The following is a 20692-nucleotide window of genomic DNA, read 5'->3' on the forward strand; positions in this document are numbered from 1 at the left end:
CAGAACACACCGCAGAACTAGTCTGACAACGATGGCCTTCTGTTGGCTTCGTGTGTCATGGCCTGAAGACCGTTTTCAGGAAACCTGATTGAAAACTATTTTTGCTATTCCTTTCCAATAAGCTCGTATTTATTTTCAGATATAGGCTAATAACCGATAATGTGCCAATATTACATTTCTATACTATTCTGTGTAAATATATTAAAAATAAACGTTTTAATTGATAACAGTGAATTTAGACATCATAACATTATGATGTACAGTATGGAAAAGTATGGAGGTTTGCGAAAGATTACACTTAACTGTTATTAGATTAGTGTTTTAAAGATTAGCATTGAGTGTTCGCATTGATTTAGTATTCTTATTTAATGCAGTAACATTAATTTGTACTTTCAGGTTATCCACCATCATCAGCTCCGATCAGATCCTCGTTCTTCAGGACGGGCATATTGCAGAACGAGGAAGGTCAGTAGAGTGTGTGTGTGTGTGTGCATTTGTCCTCCAGTATGTGTGCATTTGTCCTCCTGAGAGACAAACCTACTGTAAAGATTCAAACAACAGACTCTGCTTGGCCTTTTCCCAATCCGAACGGCCAGATCCCGGGCGGTATCAAAGAGGAAATGTGACACCCTCTCTGTCCTGATTGAGTGAAATTCCTTTGGTTCGGTGGAGAGTGAACCATAGAAGACGTGTTGGGACAGACAGGGTCTTCTTCATCCTTGGGAAACCTAAGATCTGTGTGTGAATGTGTCCCAGAGGCGCTGTTCTTGTTATCAGTCAATCTGTAGTCTTAACCTGAGGGCCGTCTGAGTGCGTCCTCATCTTCCCAGAGACAGGATATAGTCTCTCAGTGTCCGAGCGGTCCACGCCCTGGCCGATCGCTGTGTCCTGTCTCGCAGCAGGCCCTCAGGTGGTACACGCACACACAGAGAGTTCTTCCTTTAAACCTGACGCACACACACAGAGCATCCCACTAATGGACTTCTCCATTCATCCTGGCCGTTCAGCCCCGATGTTAACCCTGTGCTCACTGTCCTTCACTTCTGCCCTTTGATATATGAGCTACAGCCAACAGACCGGCCTCAAGACACACACAGCCGTCAGGGATGTAACTCCACACCTCGCACATTCAGCCCTGACTGACACTGCGATGTAAACATGACCCACACAGGCTTTTAACCCACAGGAACAGCGTATCAGAATACCCAGGTTCACAGGAACAGAGCGAGGTGGGAATGTCCATTCAGGGAGGTGAAGGGTTAATGCTTTTAGAATAGAGAAATTAATAGATACACCTTGTGCTGCCCCTTAACAGGCTGCTTCCTGAAACTGTCTGTGGTCTGGGAAATCTCTGGGAAAAGGTTTGACAAGGATGGTGGATGCTGGGTTCACATGGTCATTGAAAAGCTGGAAGTATCAGGGAATTTTTAAAGGGATTTTTGTTTTCAGCCCTTGAAATGTCATGTAATTATTTTAATGACTGTAATTCTAGTTTTGCTCAGCGAAGAAATATTCAGACATTTATTATATTATAATATCAATATAATAATATATTCAATATTATGTTTTAAGTGCAATATTTTTTGGACCAAAAGGTGTGGGGATCCTGAAGGATAAGAACTGGCCTCATTAATTTATACACGGAATAGTCTGCTTTTGCTGCTGTTACAGAATGCTTCCTGGTTTCGGTTTAAAACTTCTGGTGTGACCTTCCATTATGAGAACATTTTCCACACTCTCATTCCCAGAGTTCAGTGCCCCATACTGTGCCTGCTTCACTTTTGATGTCATACTTCCAAGTAATTGATGCCTCAACAAACTTGACCCTAGACCCACCCTCCTAACTCTGTTTTAGCAATCTGAGAAAAGAAAAGAAAGAGAATGGTGATGGTCCTGAGAGTTTCCTTGCCTTTAAGTGATTTCTGGAGCCAGAGGAAGGCTTTAATTTGGCTTCCCCGGCCCCCTGTGAAGTTAAACTGCTCTAAAGTCCTTTTTAGGTGAGCCAATCCACTTTGGCAGCCATCTTTGCAATGCCCTGGGCTGCTGTTTTCTGTCTAGTTTACAGTCAAGCAAATCCCCTATTTTAATTGGGAATGTCAGAAATATCAAAAACTGTTGGCTGTGCTGAAGGTTAACTTTTTTTTTTATAAACACTGAAAGGTGTAGCTTCCAAGGTGTAAGGCCAATTCACATTCAACCGACTAACACTGACCAACAAGGACCATCACCAGATTACAGTACGTCACTTTTGAGAAATTCCACGACCTGACAAATGCAGATTCAACGTGTTCAATTGGCGAAAACCAACAATGAAACCCAATGAAATGTCTGTTGCCGCTGGTCGACGTATGTCGGTGCAGTGTGTTTTGGACTCTACAGCCACCATATTTAATGTTGCAGTTTCTCTTGTGGTCTGTCTGCTAATGTCTCTGACTGCTCTCTGTCTGTAGGCATGAGGAGCTGCTGGCCATGGGGGGACTGTACGCAGCTATGTGGTTAAAACAGCAGCAAACCCCAGAGTCAGAGGTCTCCACAGAAGAACAACCGCAGGAGCCATAGCAGAGCGGCTGAAGCTGATGGAGCAGCGATGATGAATGATGATGGGTGAAATCAATCAGGAAAATGGTAAAAGAACCCACTGAGCTCCAAACTTCATCTCAGACAGAGGGGCACCAGACTGCACTGAAGTAATCAACTAACAAGAGTGTTTCTCAGGGAACAATTACAAAGGTCTGCTTAAAGATCAACTAATCATTGAGTACCTCTAGATATGAAGAGTTCAGATGCAAAAGCCTCTAAATGCCATCTGAAATTTTCTTATAGAATGATCATTTTTATCAAGCTCGTATATTTAAATTCAATAATTTCACTTAAATGGCAATGAAGATTACCTGTTAATTGTCATTTAAGTGAAATTACTGAACTTAAATACACAAGCTTGATAAAAATGATCATTCTATAAGAAAATTTCAGATGGCATTTAGAGGCTTTTGCATCTGAACTCTTCATATGTTAAAGGGTTAGTTCACCCAAAAAGAAAAGTCTGTCGTCATTTACCCACCCTCATGTCATTCCAATCTGAATGACTTTATTTCTTCTGTGGAAAATGAAGACTGTATTTTGAAGAATGATGGTAACTAGACTGTTTGGTCCTTATTGACTTTCATTGTATGGAGAAAAACAAACAAACACTGAGAAAGTTCTCAAAAGATCTCCTTTTATTTCCCACAGAAGAAAGGTAAATGATAACAGAATTTTTTTTTTTTTTTTGGTGTATTATCCCTTTAATGTTTAGGAAACAGCAGTAGTATAAAAATACGGTCATCTGGTGACTATATTCAGTCATTTCTGTTACATTGTGTTTTTATATCACTTCCTTTGTTTACACTCTTATTCATCACAGTAGACTGAGGAGGAATGGAAGTATCTCTATTTTCATAAATATAGGAATTTCTAAATATGGGAACTTTAGGTAACATGCTCATGGTCAAAAACTTTCACCAAAGTGTGGAGGCTTTACCAAACCAAATAAACAATGTATTCCTCTTTACACTTGATAAAGTCCAAAGCTCTATCATATCTCTGTTGTTCACATTTATATATATATATTCCATTTTTTTTATGGAAAATACTCATCTACTGTACATTAAACCAGTATTTTAATATTAATGACATGCTGAACTTAAAGGGATATGTTTGAAATACAGTAAACTTTTCTTTTTGGTGTCTTTCCATATTATTTGGAAAACGTCCTTTTTTTGAAAGTATTGAATTTGATATAACTATTTTTAAATTGCTTTTCTAAAGGTGAAAGATATTTAAGGGGCTTACATGAACCATAGAAACATTCAGGAACACAAAGAATAGTCTGACTCTGTAGCCTGAAGATACCCTCTAATGATTTTGGCTGCTGCATTTCATGAAAACATTAGCTGAATTTTGTAATGTCTTTTTCTTTTCTTTTTTCATGTGGAATGTGCACAAGTTGGTCAAGTACTTAAATAAATACAACCCTGACTATGTACAAAAGTTAATTTATTTAGAGTATTTACATCTTTTCACTCCAGCTACGGTTTAACACAAACAAGTACATGTATATTCCTTTAAGACAATTGACATTATAATTCATTCATTAAGTAGAACATGACAGAAATATTTACAGGATAACACATTTCTGAACTATACAAAAACAGATATTTATCTGTAATGATTTAGGCTTGGACGTAGAGTTAATGATTTACTACAATGCACTGAGGTTTCATGGGGCTTTGACCTGCTCACATCAATATAATGGGGAAAGCAAGAAGGAATTGGAGTCCATGTGGAAGTTGGTTGAAAAGTTTGGTGTTAGTACGTGTTTTTTTTTTTTTTAAAAGAAAGTACTAATTTTATTCAGTAAGGATACATGTATTGATCAAAAGTTAGAGTAGAGGCATTTATAATGTGACTTCAAATGAATGCTGTTCTATTTAAACTGTTCTCAACATTAATAATAAATGTTTGTTGAGCACCAAATCAGCATATTAGAAGGATTTCTGAAGGATGAAAATAAATTAAGAGATTTGTTTTTAAATTGTAATATTTAACAATTTAACCATTTATACTGTATATTTGATCAAATAAATGCAGCCTTGTTGAGCATAAGAGACTTCTTTCAAAAACATTTTAAAAAATCTCACCGACCCCAAACTTTTGAATGTTAGTGTATGTTTCTGAAGAGTGTAGATGCACTGCGGAAAAATGTCATCCTACTGTATGTAATTTCTGAAGAATGTGTATGAATTCCCACAGGAGCTGGCGTGGAGCCTGAAATACCTTCTCATCACTGTCAACATTATCAGTGGTTGGCGTTTAAATGTTTGCGGCGATAAGGTAATACTGTGGACAGAGTGGTTAGTTCAGCGTGGAATAAGAGGCCTGACTTAAATACATGCTTGCAGAGCCCAGTGTCTGCTAGGGTCCAGACGTGGTGAGGGAATATTTCTCATTACTAAATCATGCTGGACCGCCCTGTCCCTAATTGAGCTGAAAGAGGGACAAGGAGATTTGTCCTGAAATGTTCAAGTGAGTGTGAGGTGTGTTGCAGAGTGGCCTTGTCACCATTGTTCAGTTCCAGGCGCGCCCTGTGCGATGACCCACGGAAGAGCACTCTGGTAAAGGAGCGCGGATGCCCCAGCGCTGAACCCCCGCGGCAGGCGGAGAGAGGAGAAGTTTGCATGGGATGCTCCCCACGGGACGCCTTCTACGGAGCGGCAAGCGGCGGAACTGGGGTTCACAGTGAGGACATGTCAGACGCTTTCTCTCTCTCTCTGTCCTGCATAACCGTCTCTTCTTAAGCACACATTATGTAGTCTCCGTTCCTCAACAGCTTGTCAGGGTCTATGTGCATCATAGAGGTGAATTAAGTGCGCACACACAGGTAGATCTTATGTGTGTGTTTGTGAGAGGAAAGGGCTGGTCATGGATTTGAAGTTTGTGCATTATACAAAATCATACTTCTAGGACTACTCGTTGGTACTTGTTTTCCATGGAAGTACTCCACTGGTGTGTCCGAATTACGTATTGGAGACAGTAGAGTTGTCAGGAAGCGTCCTGGAAGAGGTCAGTTGCTGTTGTCGTTCTTGGGCCGTTTTTGGTACCACAGAGCTGTAGGCAGGTTCTGGCAGCCCATGTACTCCTTCCTCATCTCGGCCTCGGTGAGGGGTGGGGTGGAGTTACACGGAGCACCGGCCAAAGTCACATTCACCAGACCCAGAGCACCATCTCCCAGTCGGGACGTCACAGAACTCTAGTGATGGATTAAGGGAAGAGAGAACCAATTTAAAGTCTTCAAGTCAAAAGATAGATTTGTGTGCAAAAACAGACAGAAATATGAGTTGTTATTCCACAGAAGAACTGAAATCTAAAAGTTGTATCGACTACAAGAATAACACATCGACGCCAAACCATTTGTCTTGTGACCATATTTCAGTTAGAAATGGCTTTTTGGATTTGGGTCTGTTCCACAGAACATGTGTAATAAGACTTAGCAGAGTAAAGTACACGAGTCGTAGGATGTAGGTTATAAACGTAGAACTACTTTCTCATTTTGGAGTTTGACAGTCTCTATCCCCTTTCACTTTTCACAAAGAAAAAGAGCAGCTGTAGGAATTTCAGTAATGCGTTACAATAAGTTCCCATCAGTTAATGTTAATTCAACAGTGAGCCATTCATTTAATATTAATCTTTATCGTTAGTTAATAAACGTAGATATGTTCATTGTTTGATCGTGTTAGCTCTTTCATTAGCAGTGCAGTAAATTGTAAAACTACGATTATTAATAAATACTATATCAAGAAACCAATAACTGAATGCGGATTATCCCGGAAGCAAGACGCATTCAAGTTACAAATGGTCGCACCCGCTTTTACATTCAAAATAAGGTGAATACCTTTTTTTGTACAATAAAAAAGTTTATAACGGAGTGATCCGAACAGCCCAGATTCATAAGGTATGGTTGTGTAAAGGCTTCTAAAGTCTCACCTTACTGAGGTGGTCTATGAGGCAGTCAGATGGGTGCAGAGAGGACCAGAACTCAGCTGTTTGCACGTAGGGCAGCCCGTTGAGCAGCACGACATTGACGTGTTTGAGAGATCCCATCAGTCTCTTGCTGAGGGCTCCACTGTAGCTCTGCTCCACAAAGAGCAGCACCCGACTGGCCTTGCATCCGGCTAGATCTGCCAACATTTCCCCCACGGAGTAACGCTCCTTCAGATCTGCCTGGAGAAAAAAATAATATATATCATATAGAGCTTTCCTGTCATACATTATGTTTTATTGATAGTTCCCCTTGTACAATTTATTAAAGCAGCAATCCATGAAAGTCTGTACATTACATTGATTTTACAATGGGTAAGGGTTGTTCTTAAGCACAACTTGAGGTAAAAGCTGTGTAATTCAAAGACTCGAGTGGATCAGGCTTTAATAAAACTGTGGCAACAGCAATGTTATAATATAAAATACACTGCCGGTTGAAATGTGAAGGTTAGTATGTGTTTTTGTAGTTGTTTTTTTTAAGAGGTCTCTTATGCTCAAGGCTTTGATTATTTGATCAAAAGAACTTACTATTGACTTAATATTATTAATATACTATTAATATTGTGAAATATTACAATTTAAAATAACTGTTTTCTGTTTTAATATATTTTCAAATAATTTCTGTGATGGTAAAGCTGAATTTTCAGCATCATTACTCGTCTTCAGTGTCACATGATCCTTCAGAAATCATTATAATTTGCTGATTTGGTGCTCAAGAAACATTTCTTATTATCAATGTGGAAAACAATTTCTTAAAGGGTTAGTTCACCCCAAAATTAAAATTGTCATTAATTACTCACCCTCATGTCATTCCAAAACCCGCAAGACTTTCGTTCATCTTCGTAACACAAATGAAGATCTTTTTGATGAAATCTGAGAGCTTTCTGTCCCTCCATAGACAGCTACGCAACTACCACTTTGACGCTTCAAAAAGTTAATGAAGAGATCATAAAACGAATACATATGAATTGAGAAATATGATGAACAGATCAAATTTAGCCTTTTATTCACATTTAAACATTCATCAACTCACACATCAGTTATGGTAAACGGAAGCTCAAGCATGTTCGCTTGATGTGCGAGAACTAATGAGGTTAATTCTCGTGTTACGCTGCACATTTGTGCTTTTTGAAGCATGAAAGTGGTAGTTGCGTAGCTGTCAATGGTTTGAAACTACATGAGGATGAGTAAATGACAGAATTTTCCCTTTATTGCTGCTTAATTTTTTCCCCAGCATATTTTGATGAATACACATTTCAAAATAACAGTATTTGAAATAGCAATCTTTTGTAACATGCATTAAACATTATATATTGTCTTGCATCACTTTTGATCAATTTAATGGATCCTTTCCTTGCTGAATAAAAGTATTAATTTCTTACAATTCCTTAAAATATAGATTTCTAACCCTAACAGTGTATATTACCATTCATAAAAAAATTATATTAATAATATTAATATGAAATTATAATATAAAATATTAAAATCAATTATGAGAGAATAATAACATTAATTTGATATTTTCCCTCTTATCTTCATTTTTCTCTTAATTAGTTTTTCAGTTTTATCACTAAAATGACTAAGGATCTTCAAGCTGGCATTCATTTGTCCTGACATTCATGCTAATGGCAGTTGTTGAAATGAACAGTTTGTCGAACTCTTTCTACTTTAAAAAGAAATGAGCAGCTTTCCTGTGGGAAGCCGAGCGTCTGGTGGCCCTGATCCTGTGTGGTCCTTGTCTCTCAAGCCCCCCCTTTGTCACTACATCCCTGTCTGGGGATCAGGTTGTTGCCTTTGTCCCTAGAGAGTCTGTCCCTATTGTCATGGAAGGGTGGGCTTTACTGTGCAGTCTGCTCCCTTCTGTTTGCCCTGCTCTAAACATATGGCCGGGATTACGGACCACCTTTTTGCAAAGGATTGTGGGATTTTGGTGAGGCAACATGAGAGTACTTTATAAAAGCAATATAATTAAATGTGCGCACAGTTTCTGGAATGATTGTATTAATGATAGATGAAAGAGGCATGAGGTGGATGGCTGATCTATTGTGAGTTGATAAAAGGACCTGTCTGTGTTTAGTAATAAGATTGGGGACTTAAGATTGTGCCATATTTCTCTATGAAATTCGATCTAATCTCTCTCATCTTTCTTGTTAAGTGAGGAGTCTGCTCTGGGTTGTCCGTGTGCATTAAGGGAATAAGGTTTGATAAAGCATCCCCTTCTTGGATGTTTGCTGCACAGGTGGCGTTCTCATTAGCAGCACTAAAAATACTCGTAACACAAGAACCACCAAAGTGCAGAGTGTCTACATATTCATCCCTTCCAAGAAATGAAACCAAATGAACAGATGAGAGTCAACCAGAAGTCATCTACCATTAGCGTAACACTTTTATCCTTTGGTTAGTGGGCGCTTTGAAGTGGTGGGCTTGGGGAAACACGTTGGATTCATTTACGGGAAGATAAGAGATTCCTAAACTCTTCTTATTCATCTGTCCTCTCTGTGCTTCCAGGAAACCCCACATTTAAAACAAGTCTACCTCAGCAGCACCTTCAGAATAACATAGTAGGCCTGACTGTGAAAATACAATCCTGTTACAAGAAATCCACTGAGCTAAGAATTTCTTTTTTTTAAAACAGGGTTTAAACCACTTCAGAGCTCAACAGTGAGGTTCTGAAAGTTCAAAATATATAAAATAAAAAAAACTCCATTAGAAATAGAAATAGTTTTTTTTTTTATGGTAACGAATAGACCATTAAAACCAGACCTACCGTGATGTCCGAGATTAAGTTACAATGTATGCTTCTGTAGAAAGCAGTGTGATTTCAATTTCCTTTTTAAACAGTTGTGTTAAATGGCTTAATTCTGAGTGAAGAACTACACTAATCGTAGTCATAAAGAAAGAAATCCTGTGCTCAGAGAAGCTGCTGTTCCTGCAGACATGGAATTTGTGCCAAAAGTTCTCTTGCTTCCAAGCACTTTAGCAAATGACACAATCTGATTTTATCTCTTCAATCTACAATTTTATTTTATTTTTTCATTTATTTTATTCCTTATTATTACATTATTCCTGTGATGGCAAAGCTGAATTGTCAGCATCATTACTCCAGTCTTCAGTGTCACATGATCTTTCAGAAATCATTCTAATATGCTGAAATGCTGCTCAAGAAACATTTCTTAAGAACAGCATTGATTTGAAATAGAGATATTTTGTAACACTTTTTTGTCACTTTTGATCAATTCAGTGCATCCTTGCCAAATAAAAGTACTAATTTCAAAAAAAAAAAAAAACTGAACGGTACTGTATTGTATTGTATATATCTGTGTATTTGTATAATTCTAAATTTTTTTTTTTTTTTATATCATTGCTTTTGACTTGATTACATCATTCAAAATGCTTCATGGGATGGGTAGTTTGTTGCCACATACACAATTCTTGTACATTTAGTCTTCTTTCTAATTTTTATATAACTTTATTTCTAATAAAAATTTTCATCTTTGACAAAATGAAAGAGAAAAATGCTTTGGGAACTGAGGCCACTGTAAAAATTGGGCAGATATTGTTGTGTTTTGTAGTGATTGTTCATGTTTTTTTGTTTGTTTTTTTGTGTCACTAGAAGTTTGAACATTTAAATTAAGTGTATCCAGTCCCGATGCAGTACTAGTTATACTACAGTACATGACCATCGGAATGTCTGATCAGAGGCACACACACTCACAATGCCGTTGTTATTGCGGTCCCAAAGCAGCATGGTGCCGTCGTTGCGTGTGGGGCTGTTCAAGTACAGAACCAGAGAATCCACGCAGTGCTGCTTTCGGCAGATGTAGGAAATGTGGTTCCTGATCACCTCTTTCTCTGTGGCTGGATACATCCCCTCTGTCTCTTTAGCTGTGGAAATAAAGGCAATTATTGAACCTGAATGTAAAGCATACCTCAATAAAATATGAAATGACTTGAAATGTCCTCTGACCTGCTACCTGTCCGTTCCCAGCAAAGAACGTCTTTATGTGGTCCTTGTGGAAGCCGTTGTTCCTCAGCATCTGGTAGAAGAGCTGCAGGTTCTGCGCATGCCGCTGGTATGTTATCTGCTCCTGCCAGCCACCTGCACGTGCACAGGTCAAAGGTTACGTAAAAAGAGCTGCATTCCTGAGACAGCTGATAAGTCCAAGTATTCGTCCATGCAGCATTTCAAACATCAATAAGCGGATCTAGGGTCAGATCATACAAACGGGTTCTTTGAGTCTGTGTTTTTGTACCTGACAAGAGAACTGCATGATCACAGGTCTGGTAGAGGCGGCAGGACAGGTGTGTGGCCAGGCGTTGCTGATGGCACCGTCGGGTGTTTTTATTGAGCTCGCAGCTGGAGATGGGCGCGCTGGGGCTGGTCAGTGGCAAAGGCTGTGGGCATCTGGCAAAGTCTGGGTGATCTACAGCAACAACCACATCACTTAGCTTTAGGTTTCAAGTGCGCAGGATCAAAAAGTAGGAGAGAAGAATTTCAGTATGACTTCAAACCATTTTTCAAACTTTCAAACCCAAACATGACATGGTTAACACTAAATATTATACTGTTATTTAAGGTGCGGTCACATGTACCATTCAGCACATTTTTGCGGTTGAGTTATTCCTTTAGGAATCTGTGCAATTGGGAATTTTGAGTGAGGGCGAAAGATATTACACAAATTCGCCACTTTGTTTCTGTCTGACAAAGTGTGCTTGATTTGAAGGTATGACTATGGACATTTTTGCTCCTGGAATTTCATCAAAATATCGCTAATGTGACCTCTCCTTTATGCTGCTGAATTACTGTAATTACTAGATAACTAGATTACAGACGTTCTATTCTGAGCGGTTTGTGCACTCAGACTCGGAATTAAGCAATTTTATGGCAACATTAACGCCAAAATGAATGTGACGAAACCACAATATAACAAGTAACAGTTGTTATGGAAATGCTTGAACATTGTCAAAAAGGATATTTACACTGTAAAAAAAAAAAGTAATTTCAATTTAAATAACATTACACTGACTTTTAAAAATGATTTTAATCTTGTATAATTTTTTTTAAAAGTTGAAAATTGCTTAACTTATTTTGATGAGTTAAAGCGATGTAAAAACTTGTCAACTTATTGATCATATCATTTTTTACAGTGTACATTAAACTATTTTATGTCTTTTGTTTATTTTCAGATAATAGCATTATTTAGACATTAACAATAGTCAGTTATAGGAATTATTATACAATATTCATGTAATTTGCTCCATTGACAAAATAACAGCTGAAAAGTAATGTCAAACTAATACCTTTCTTTTGTGAAGCAGGTGATGAATTAAGGTAATCTGTGTCCTCAAATGTTATGAGTTAGCTTAAGTTATTGGATTTGACTTTGTGTGGCATATTGTGAGCTAGCAGTAACTGCAAGCACTCTGAGTTCATTTAAAGTTTGTAATTTCAGTATTTTTACTCAATATAGTGAAGTTTCAGTTATATAAAGTATTTGAATGCAGTGAAGTTTAATTGTGTATTAAGAAATATCCTTGTTTTAGTGGACTCAATTAAAATAAGTTCAGAGTACTTTTTATGTAATCGGTGTCCTCAAATATTTTGAGTTAGCTGAACTTGTTGGGTTTTACAGTGTGTGGCTAATCGCTACACCTGTTTAAACATTCTTTATTCATATAAAAATACTGAAATATGAAAATCACACACAAACCATCAACCATCTTATTCGTGTGTTTATTAGCTTCTTATTTCAAGTGTAGAAATGTTTCTTTGGTTCGTTCTTCACAGAGCACAGGGCAAAGAAATGTACAGGACAGTGTCATGCAAAGGGCAGGATTATGGTTATGTTGACTCACGTACAATGATTGACAGCTGTAGAGATCAAATGAACGTGTCGAGTCATAAACTGATGCAAATTGGGAAGAGGAGAGACAGAACTCGCTCTTTCAGCTCTTCAGATCGCATAATTCAGTGGGAAATAAAAAAAAAAGGGTATTCTATATGACAAAATATTTTGCAAACGTGGTAATAAATCAATATTTCTCCAAATATGCACACTCTTGAACTAGGTGCCCTAACGGATGCTGTCTGCATGTATGTGAACACAAATAAACCGCAGTAGACATGAGTGAATTCATATGAGTGTTGATATTCTATTTCAAATATCATACATTACAGATTGATTATTTAGCAATCCTGATATAAATTAAGAAATGAATGTCACTGCAACTTAGTTTTATCATAAACAGAGGTCAAATATCAAAGCTGGAGTCTTTAATCTTTCTAATGATTCTCAAGTTTGTCCAGATCAAGTAAGTAAATCATCTGCAATCTTTGCCTATAAAGGGGTTAAATATCTATATCTAAAACACAAAACCACCACACAATAGCAGAGGATAGCACTCATTGGCTCATTTTAAAGGATTTTGCATTTGAAATCACATTTAAACTTTATAAAATCATTAAAATAACATTACAAATGACTTTGTCAAAATTTACCTCTTCAATTGTTCATTTTATGCATCATATTTTGCAATATCACATTATGATTGCAATGACACCTGAAAATGATATTGGTCCTCTGCTGGTTATAATAGTCTTTCTTACTACTTACTGATGTGTTTCTATAATTCATATTTAGAAATTATAAAATCACTATTATAACATATACAATCATATTTTATCAAAATCCATCTCGTCATATCTATCGAAACATTAGTTTTGACAATTGTTTTACAGAGGACACTTGCAGTAAACATTTTGTTACTGATCATATATTTCAAATATCTGTATCTGTAAAACAAAATGTGTGTGTAAGCATGCTTAGTCTATATTAAGTATTATTGTTTAAGCCTTTCATTCTTTTGTGAATGTGTTTTAGCATATTCTCCATCATGGATATTTTATGGTGTCAGGGTGTCAGCCCTACATTTCGGGTTGGCCTAGACCTTAACTGCATAGTTGGCATGAAGGTCTTAAAATGCTTGAACCCCGTTATTTGCTGCTTGCAGCTATATTTTTCAGATTATTTTTTGCATTAAGATATTAACAATGGTCAGTTATTAGGAGTTAATAACTGGAATTATTAAAAAGAAATATTGGGAAATAACTTCCAACTTTTATTCCAAAATGACTTTAAAAGTACTGACAATTATTTTGTAGTGCATATTTTACTTAAATAGGTGTTCTAGGAAATCACACTTGTCTCTGTGACAACAACAACAACATTTTTTGGCAACACTTTATTTTAAGGTGACAAAGTTACATGCTACTACATGTACTTACTAAAGTAATAACAGTAAATTATGAATAATTACAAGTAATTAACTCTAAACCAAACCCTAACCGTAACTCTTTAGTAAGCACATGTAGTTAATTAATATTTCTCAGTACTTATTTGAGTGAGTATGTAACTACGTCACCTTGAAATAAAGTGCAACCAAATGCTTCCATTGCTTGCTCCTTAGAGTCCAAAGATAATTAAACCTGTTCAACTTCACAATTTGCTGACTCACCTACACAGCGCAGGCGTTGTGTTCGGTTGCTGTCTTTCACTCCCACAACCAGAGGGAGAAAGTGAATCTCACAGAGTCCGCTGTTGTGCTCCACACGGCTGGGTCTTGCCACCGTACTCCTGCGGGCCCTCGCTCGGCTCGCCATGCGATCGCTTCGACTCCTCCTCCGCTTCAGCTGGTTCTGGCAGCGTGTTTTCACAGCCATCGTCAAGCACTCCTCCCCTGTATAGATATATTGCATGAAACAGTTAATGTACATATACAATCAGCTGGATCAGCTGGGGTTTTCAACCAGGGGCCGCAAGGGAGCGACGGGGTGTCCGTGGAAAAGCCTAGAGAAATACTATTTAAAAAGTATAAAATAAAATTAGACTAGAATTTTTAATATTGATTTTCCAGTGTATAAATTAGGTGTTTATAAAAGATATATACGCCTTTTTAATTTTAGGATAAGGATGATCATATTTGAGGAATGAAGCATCTAAAAGTTTTAAAACCCCTGCCTTAGATAGTTATAGTTGTATATCGAAACATTTATCCAAGCAACAATCCCTGATAATAAGGGATGGTTTTTTGTTTTATTGCCTGGTGATCATTCAAGAACATGCCAGTGTCAAAATTTGCGTGATGTTTGTGTGAAAACCCCATGACCTTGATAGATGAGAACATTCAGCGTCATTTGTCCAGGGTTTATTGCTCCGCCGCTGTCATGTGATCGTCCACCTGGCTTTAATAAGAAAGCCTGCAATGCTAATTTCTACCCTGAGAAAGTGACAAAGAGAAACTGTCCTTTCAGAAAAAGCAATAATAATGACTTTTAAACAGGCATAGCATCAGTCTGGGCAGAGCAGCTTGCATTCCTTCGGTAATCTGCCATAACTCCAAACTATCCATTCAAACACATGCCGCACTTTGGCTATTGACGCCAAGCAATTTTTATCAGTTTCACGCTGAGGAAGCCTGAATTGGACAGCAGCGCAGGAGGTGTAATCACAAGCCATTATAAATCCATTTCACTTAACAACTAAAATTGCCTCTCATAATGAAAGGTTTCCTTGGCTGGCCGTGATTTGGGAATGTGAGAGCATCAGTAGCTCTAATGAGTCTCTCTCTGTGGTCAGTTGCATCCGGAGGCCCATTACAAAAACGCAGAGAGACTTGGGATGATTTTAAATGTGGCCAGAACTAAACCCAGCTTTTCATTCCAGTCTCTGATTATCACCAAAACCTCAGATGAGATGGTCAAGCTTGGACACAGCGAGACTTGAAAACGATTCCAGATTTGAACTGAGTCACACAAGCCTTGCTGCCTTGAGCTCATATGTAAACCAGAGCATTCTTTGTTTGTCATTTCTAATGTGTTCGCTCATTATAGCCCTTCCTGAGCTTCATTTAGTCTTCAGTTACCAAATATATTTCTTGAAACTATTTCATTTGAGGAAGGCTCGAGGACAACATGTGTGCTTAGTCTTCACGAATTGTCTTTAAATGAGAGTTTATTTAAATATATTTACATAATTGCCATGGCTGTGTCCAAAGCTTAAGGCAGATTCATCGGAGAATCCTGAAAAAAAACACAATATATCATGGTTTCCACAAAACGGTTAAGCAGCACAACTGTTTTCAACATTGATAATAATAAGAAATGTGTCTTGAGCACCAATTTAGCATTTTAGAATGATTTCTGAAGGATCATGTTTACAATATTACTGTTTTGCTGTATTTTAGATTAAACAAATGAAAAGATCAACTTTTGTACAGTAGTGTAGGAGGAGTAATAATTTGATGAAAATATTGTTTGTAAATAAATGTACTTTATTCAACACTGATTTGCAATTTTTCTTTTTCTACAAACGGCCTAACCGAACATAGAGGATTATGGGATATCATAGCCAGTGAGGGACACATCTATGTTGCCTTCAAACATTCACCAGATGATGACATCTAAGTAGCCAGGATCTTAGTATTGGATATGGATATCTCTTGATTCCTTCCTTCAAGCATAATGTTTCAGCTTCAGATGCAGCCCATGTGAAATCATATTGAAATTAAATGACTTTGTTCTGGATTTTATTAGCAGATCAGCTGCCAATGTGAGACTTCAAGACAATCTGATTACTTTAATACTTTTAAAAAGTCAGTTGAAAAACAGGGGGGTTTCACAGCGATGCCATAGAAGAACCAAATTTAGTTCCCCAAATAACCTTTCAGTGAACAGTTCTTAAAATAGCCTCTCTTTTTTTTTCTAAGTGTGAAGAACATTTGAATAAACCTTTTCCTACTATAAAGAACCTTTTAGTGTAAAGGAAAGGTTCAATGGATGTTAAATGTTCTTCATGGAACATTTGAAGTCCATAAATAACCTTTATTTACGAGCATAGAAAATAAAATGTATTAGAATAAGCTTTTATCACAACAACTTTTCTTGTCTCTTTCAGCAGTAATGGCGCAAATGTTCAAGTTTAGTGATGGGTTGACTTGTGCCCCTCACTATAGTGAACCGGGGGCACAGCTGGGCTCTGAACCCAGTGTTAAGAACTGAACTCTCAGTCAGGAATGAATTATTGACCACTCTTATTGTGAATGCATGACTCTCTCGGCTCAGTCGTGCGTCTGCCCTCCACTTTCCCTGCAGGGGGTCTGTGGCCCGACTTCCAGCGGATCCTCGTGCAGACACAGCTTCAATTCACACAGCTTCATGTCATCTTTGTTTATGCCCTGAAGTGTTGCAAAAACATCTCAACTGGCTTTTTATAATTCACTTTTGAAATCACTGAGGAAGACTTTTACCCAACTTACAGTCTGATCTAGACCTTTGCGTGTCTGCACGCTTCTGTGATGCTTCACTGTTGTTCACTTCTGCAGGATGTTTTTCCTGTTCCTCAGTGCCCATCCCTTAAGAGTTTTATTTCAATGGATAAAATGTAAATAAATATTATGCATTATAGTATTTGTTACAGTGTAATTTATGCCACTTATGTGTAATTATTTTGTGCCGTTTTAGCTGCTGTAAAAACATATTATTATGGTATTATAGTAATTGATTATAATGACATATAATGTCATTATAATTAGTAAGTTGTCCTGATAGAAGCTAATGTGCACTAAAACAGAAATAGTCATTTGGAACTCTCAAAATAGGGACTTGTTTAATCACACTGGTAACATAAAAAAAATACTTTTGGTTTGAACTTGTTGGTGTTGCCTGTTTTACACAGAGTTATCATTATCCATATTGGATGGTGTAAAAAGTCTTGAACAGAACTGTTTAATTCTAGTTTGCCCCTTTAAAATATGATACCATATCTGTATCAGAGTTCAGTAAAACATATTTGGGTCTATTATTAATGTATTATGTCTCATATAAATCATTGTGCATGTGAACATGTAAGTACTAGTCACATTGATGGCCAGTCCATTTACATTTCTTCCATTGTTCAATTCGATTTCAAAGTATTGTTACATTTTAACTAAACAAACTAAACAAAAAAGAAATATGCATTTATTATTTGATAATCTCTTTTCACTGACAATATCAGAGTCAAAATAATGTGGGTCTTACTGATATCTGAAATTTATTTTGCTCTCTTGCAACTGTTTTGAAACTTCTTACATTGGGCTATCTGAGAGTATAGAATATGTGCTCATTGGAAAATAGGGAATAAATGGGTTAATTTACTGGGTTCAGTATTAAGAACTATAAAACAAGACTTGTATCATGTTCATTTTTGTACATCATTTTATATTCATTCACTAAACAAAATTTCTATGCACTTATAATTTTAATTCTCAGGTTTGACAGATCAGATTCAGTTCACTCACCCAGATAAATGCCGTCCATATGAGCACATTTCTTCTTGGTTATGTTGAAGTCCACATAGAACAGAACGACTGGGTGTCCGAAACTCTCTCCGGGACTGGGGTCCAGTAGCAGCACGGCGTCATGCGCGCTCGCGCCGGGGTACAACTCTTCATTCGTCCTGCTCACATCATCCGCGCTCGCGTCCGCCGAGAAGCCGCTGTGCTTGGACTGCAGCGCACCGCTCGAGTAGGAATCCGGCAGGATCGCCAGCACTTTGCCCGAGCCGGACTCGGACACGTACACGACCACCCCGCTCAGGTGCAGGTGGGACATCTTCTTGCACTCGCTCTCCGCTAAGGAGACCCTCCGGCACAGGTTGAGCTTCAGGTACTGAAGCCCAGTTCTGACCCAGCGGTCCAGACGAGACCCGCAGCACTCGCCAATGAGTAAAGCGCAGAGAAGAAGAGAAACGCACTGGAGCTTCATGCTTTGGCTGTGTAAAGATCTCTCTTGATGTCCTCGGTTGTGTTACTTTTAGGCAAAGTTACTTTTAAAAGAGCTTTGGAGGTGTTTGTTGGACACTCCGGGGTCTAGTGAAGTTTGGAGAGATGCAGCTGTCTTCATTAAAGGTGCTCAGAGCAGCATCCAGATGGAAAGTAATGTGCTGGAACTCCATCCCACAGGCTCTGACATGCTGTTAAACGGAGGAGGGAGGGAGAGAGAGAGAGAGAGAGAGAGAGAGAGAGGGAGGAGGGGGGGGGGGTAGATGGAGATGACTGTGATGACTGTCAGGTAATTCCCATTATCAAGAAGACATTTTAAACATTATCAGACACGTTTTAAGTTAATTTGAAATTGCAAACTTATGAAACTTAAAGGTGCTTCTTAGAAATATTTTTAAAAAATGTCCACTTCAGTTAGGCTATCAGTTGCAAATTATTTAAGACTGTGTGGCTATATAATATAAAGCGGTTTTAAAAAAAAACTTACTAAAAAGATGATGACACTAAGGAAACTTTTTTTATGGGACACTTTACTCGATTATGTTGGTTGCCTTACCATGGGAGAAATAAAAATAATTTGAGAAGCACTAACGTTAACTATCAGATGCGGTTGCTGCCTTGTTCAACACTGCCTCTCGCGTCTACGAAAAATACCCGTACACAGTAGGCTAGAGGTCGCTAACTAAATGCACATTTGACCGTCTAAAAAATAACAATAATAAAATACATTTGACAAATTATATTTGACAATTTCTAATAAAAAATAAATCGAAATACCTGACGTGTGCATCCAAGTCATCCATCGATGGAAAAGCGCGAACTTGCTTCTAGAGGCGCGGAGTGACGTTGCAGCAATGTGATTGGATGATAGTTAACACATATTGTGTTGGACACACTGTGTTGTTTCTCTCTCTCTCTCTTTATTTTTACACATGATCAACTTAAAATTACACAAAATGTGTTAAAATAGCCATAACACAAAAAATATGTTATTAATTAACACATGCTTTTTGAGAGTGTAACAGTTGCCGCATAAGGGGAGATGGAGACAAAATGCTTTAATTTTCATATATATGATATTACAATGTCCTTATGTTGACATTTATTGGCAGAAATATTTTTTTATGAATTTATTTGGTATATATTAATAAATATATTAGTTGACTAATAGATGAAGCTGATATAGCCTAATTTAGCAAATAATGATTTTTTTTATTAAAAATGTTAATTTTAGAGAGAGAAAGAGAGTGAGAGAGTGAGAGAGATTGTAGAAACCACATGGCTACTGCATTTCACCAGAGAGTAGCGCTGTTTTCTCATTTATTGTGAATTAGTGCGCCTCCACTATGGAGCTAGAATTGTGCCTTATTACATGCGAGAAAATAAATGATCTGAGAGAAAAAAAAAGTTTATAAAGACACAATTCTAGCTCCATATTCCACAGTCCACTCAGTCATTCAACTTGACTACAAGCTGTCTGACCCAAAAAAAAAAAAAAAAAAAAAAAAGTGCTGTCTGACCACAGTAAGGCCTCTGATTAACAGACCTCGGCTCTCCTGCACATTAAACCATAATTGATTTATCTAGTATTATTTTGCCACATTCTGTCTGATATTCTGAGCAGATTAATTATAGAGAGATCTTAACACAGTTAGTCTACATATAAGATATTACATATATTTTGCTGTAAATTTAAAAGTAATGCGTTACTTTACTAGTTACTTGAAAAAAGTAATCTGATTACGTAACTCGAGTTACTTGTAATGAGTTACCACCAACACTGGTTTTACGTTCTGAAACTTAAAGGATATTCTTATAGTAAGATGACCTTTTAAAAGTTTTATTTCTCAGTTCAAGACCCTTTTAAGTATACACAACACAACCTAAATTATAATATTCCAGGCATTCCTTTATGTTATTTATTTTATTATTTACTATTTTATTATTTATTTTTATTATTTACTCAGATATGTTCGCCCTGAGGACTGTACTTCAACCATTGCCTAGTTAGTAGATGTGAATTGTCTTGACTCTTTCCATGGTAATGTAACCCTATCCAGTGTCATGTCAGTCTCTTTACTGAAGAAAAGATCTGATCAAGCTCTCTCTCACCTAAGAATCTTACATGATAGCACAGCATTGTGATTTCATGAGGGTCGCTGAAAGGGTAAAGCTTATCTTTGATTCAGCCTGAAAGGTAGGCCTACATTGCAGAGCTTAATGTATAGCCACCAGGGTATGTTTAACAGAATGTGTGTTCTATAGCTATAGCAACTGTTTGCTTTGTTCACTAAGT

General features: G+C 37.4%; 2 protein-coding genes across 3 annotated transcripts in view; one reads left to right on the top strand and one right to left on the bottom strand.

Moving 5' to 3' along the window:
- The window catches only part of abcb6b (ATP binding cassette subfamily B member 6 (LAN blood group) b), a 34626-nt gene extending 30592 nt beyond the window's left edge, over positions 1–4034 (top strand). For both annotated transcript variants that reach the window (XM_082176482.1, XM_082176481.1), the window contains exons 17-18: positions 397–465; positions 2451–4034. In XM_082176482.1, the coding sequence (XP_082032608.1) occupies positions 397–465; positions 2451–2559 (178 nt within the window). In that variant the 3' untranslated portion in view covers positions 2560–4034. The remainder of the gene's footprint in view (positions 1–396; positions 466–2450) is intronic.
- A 340-nt stretch (positions 4035–4374) lies between these two features.
- Positions 4375–18544, bottom strand: LOC309503711 (uncharacterized protein). The gene is made up of 7 exons (XM_082176483.1): positions 17914–18544; positions 14092–14313; positions 10830–11000; positions 10544–10675; positions 10292–10461; positions 6523–6759; positions 4375–5788 (listed from the first exon to the last, which is right to left on the bottom strand). Exons 1-7 carry the CDS (start codon positions 18377–18379, stop codon positions 5603–5605), a joined length of 1584 nt encoding a protein of 527 aa, XP_082032609.1. The 5' UTR covers positions 18380–18544; the 3' UTR covers positions 4375–5602.
- Positions 18545–20692: the final 2148 nt, after the last annotated feature.

Source organism: Leuciscus leuciscus (genome assembly GCF_965113295.1).
Source record: "Leuciscus leuciscus genome assembly, chromosome: 7".
NCBI lineage: Eukaryota > Metazoa > Chordata > Actinopteri > Cypriniformes > Leuciscidae > Leuciscus > Leuciscus leuciscus.

Bases quoted from the DNA above. Each gene is read 5' to 3' on its own strand.
- LOC309503711 (XM_082176483.1), bottom strand. From the start codon at position 18,379: ATGAAGCTCCAGTGCGTTTCTCTTCTTCTCTGCGCTTTACTCATTGGC. The intron at 10,676-10,829 runs GTACAAAAACAC...GTGCACGTGCAG, and splicing joins TCATGCAGTTCTCTTGTCAG to GTGGCTGGCAGGAGCAGATA. The intron at 10,462-10,543 runs GTCAGAGGACAT...TTATTTCCACAG, and splicing joins TGGGAACGGACAGGTAGCAG to CTAAAGAGACAGAGGGGATG.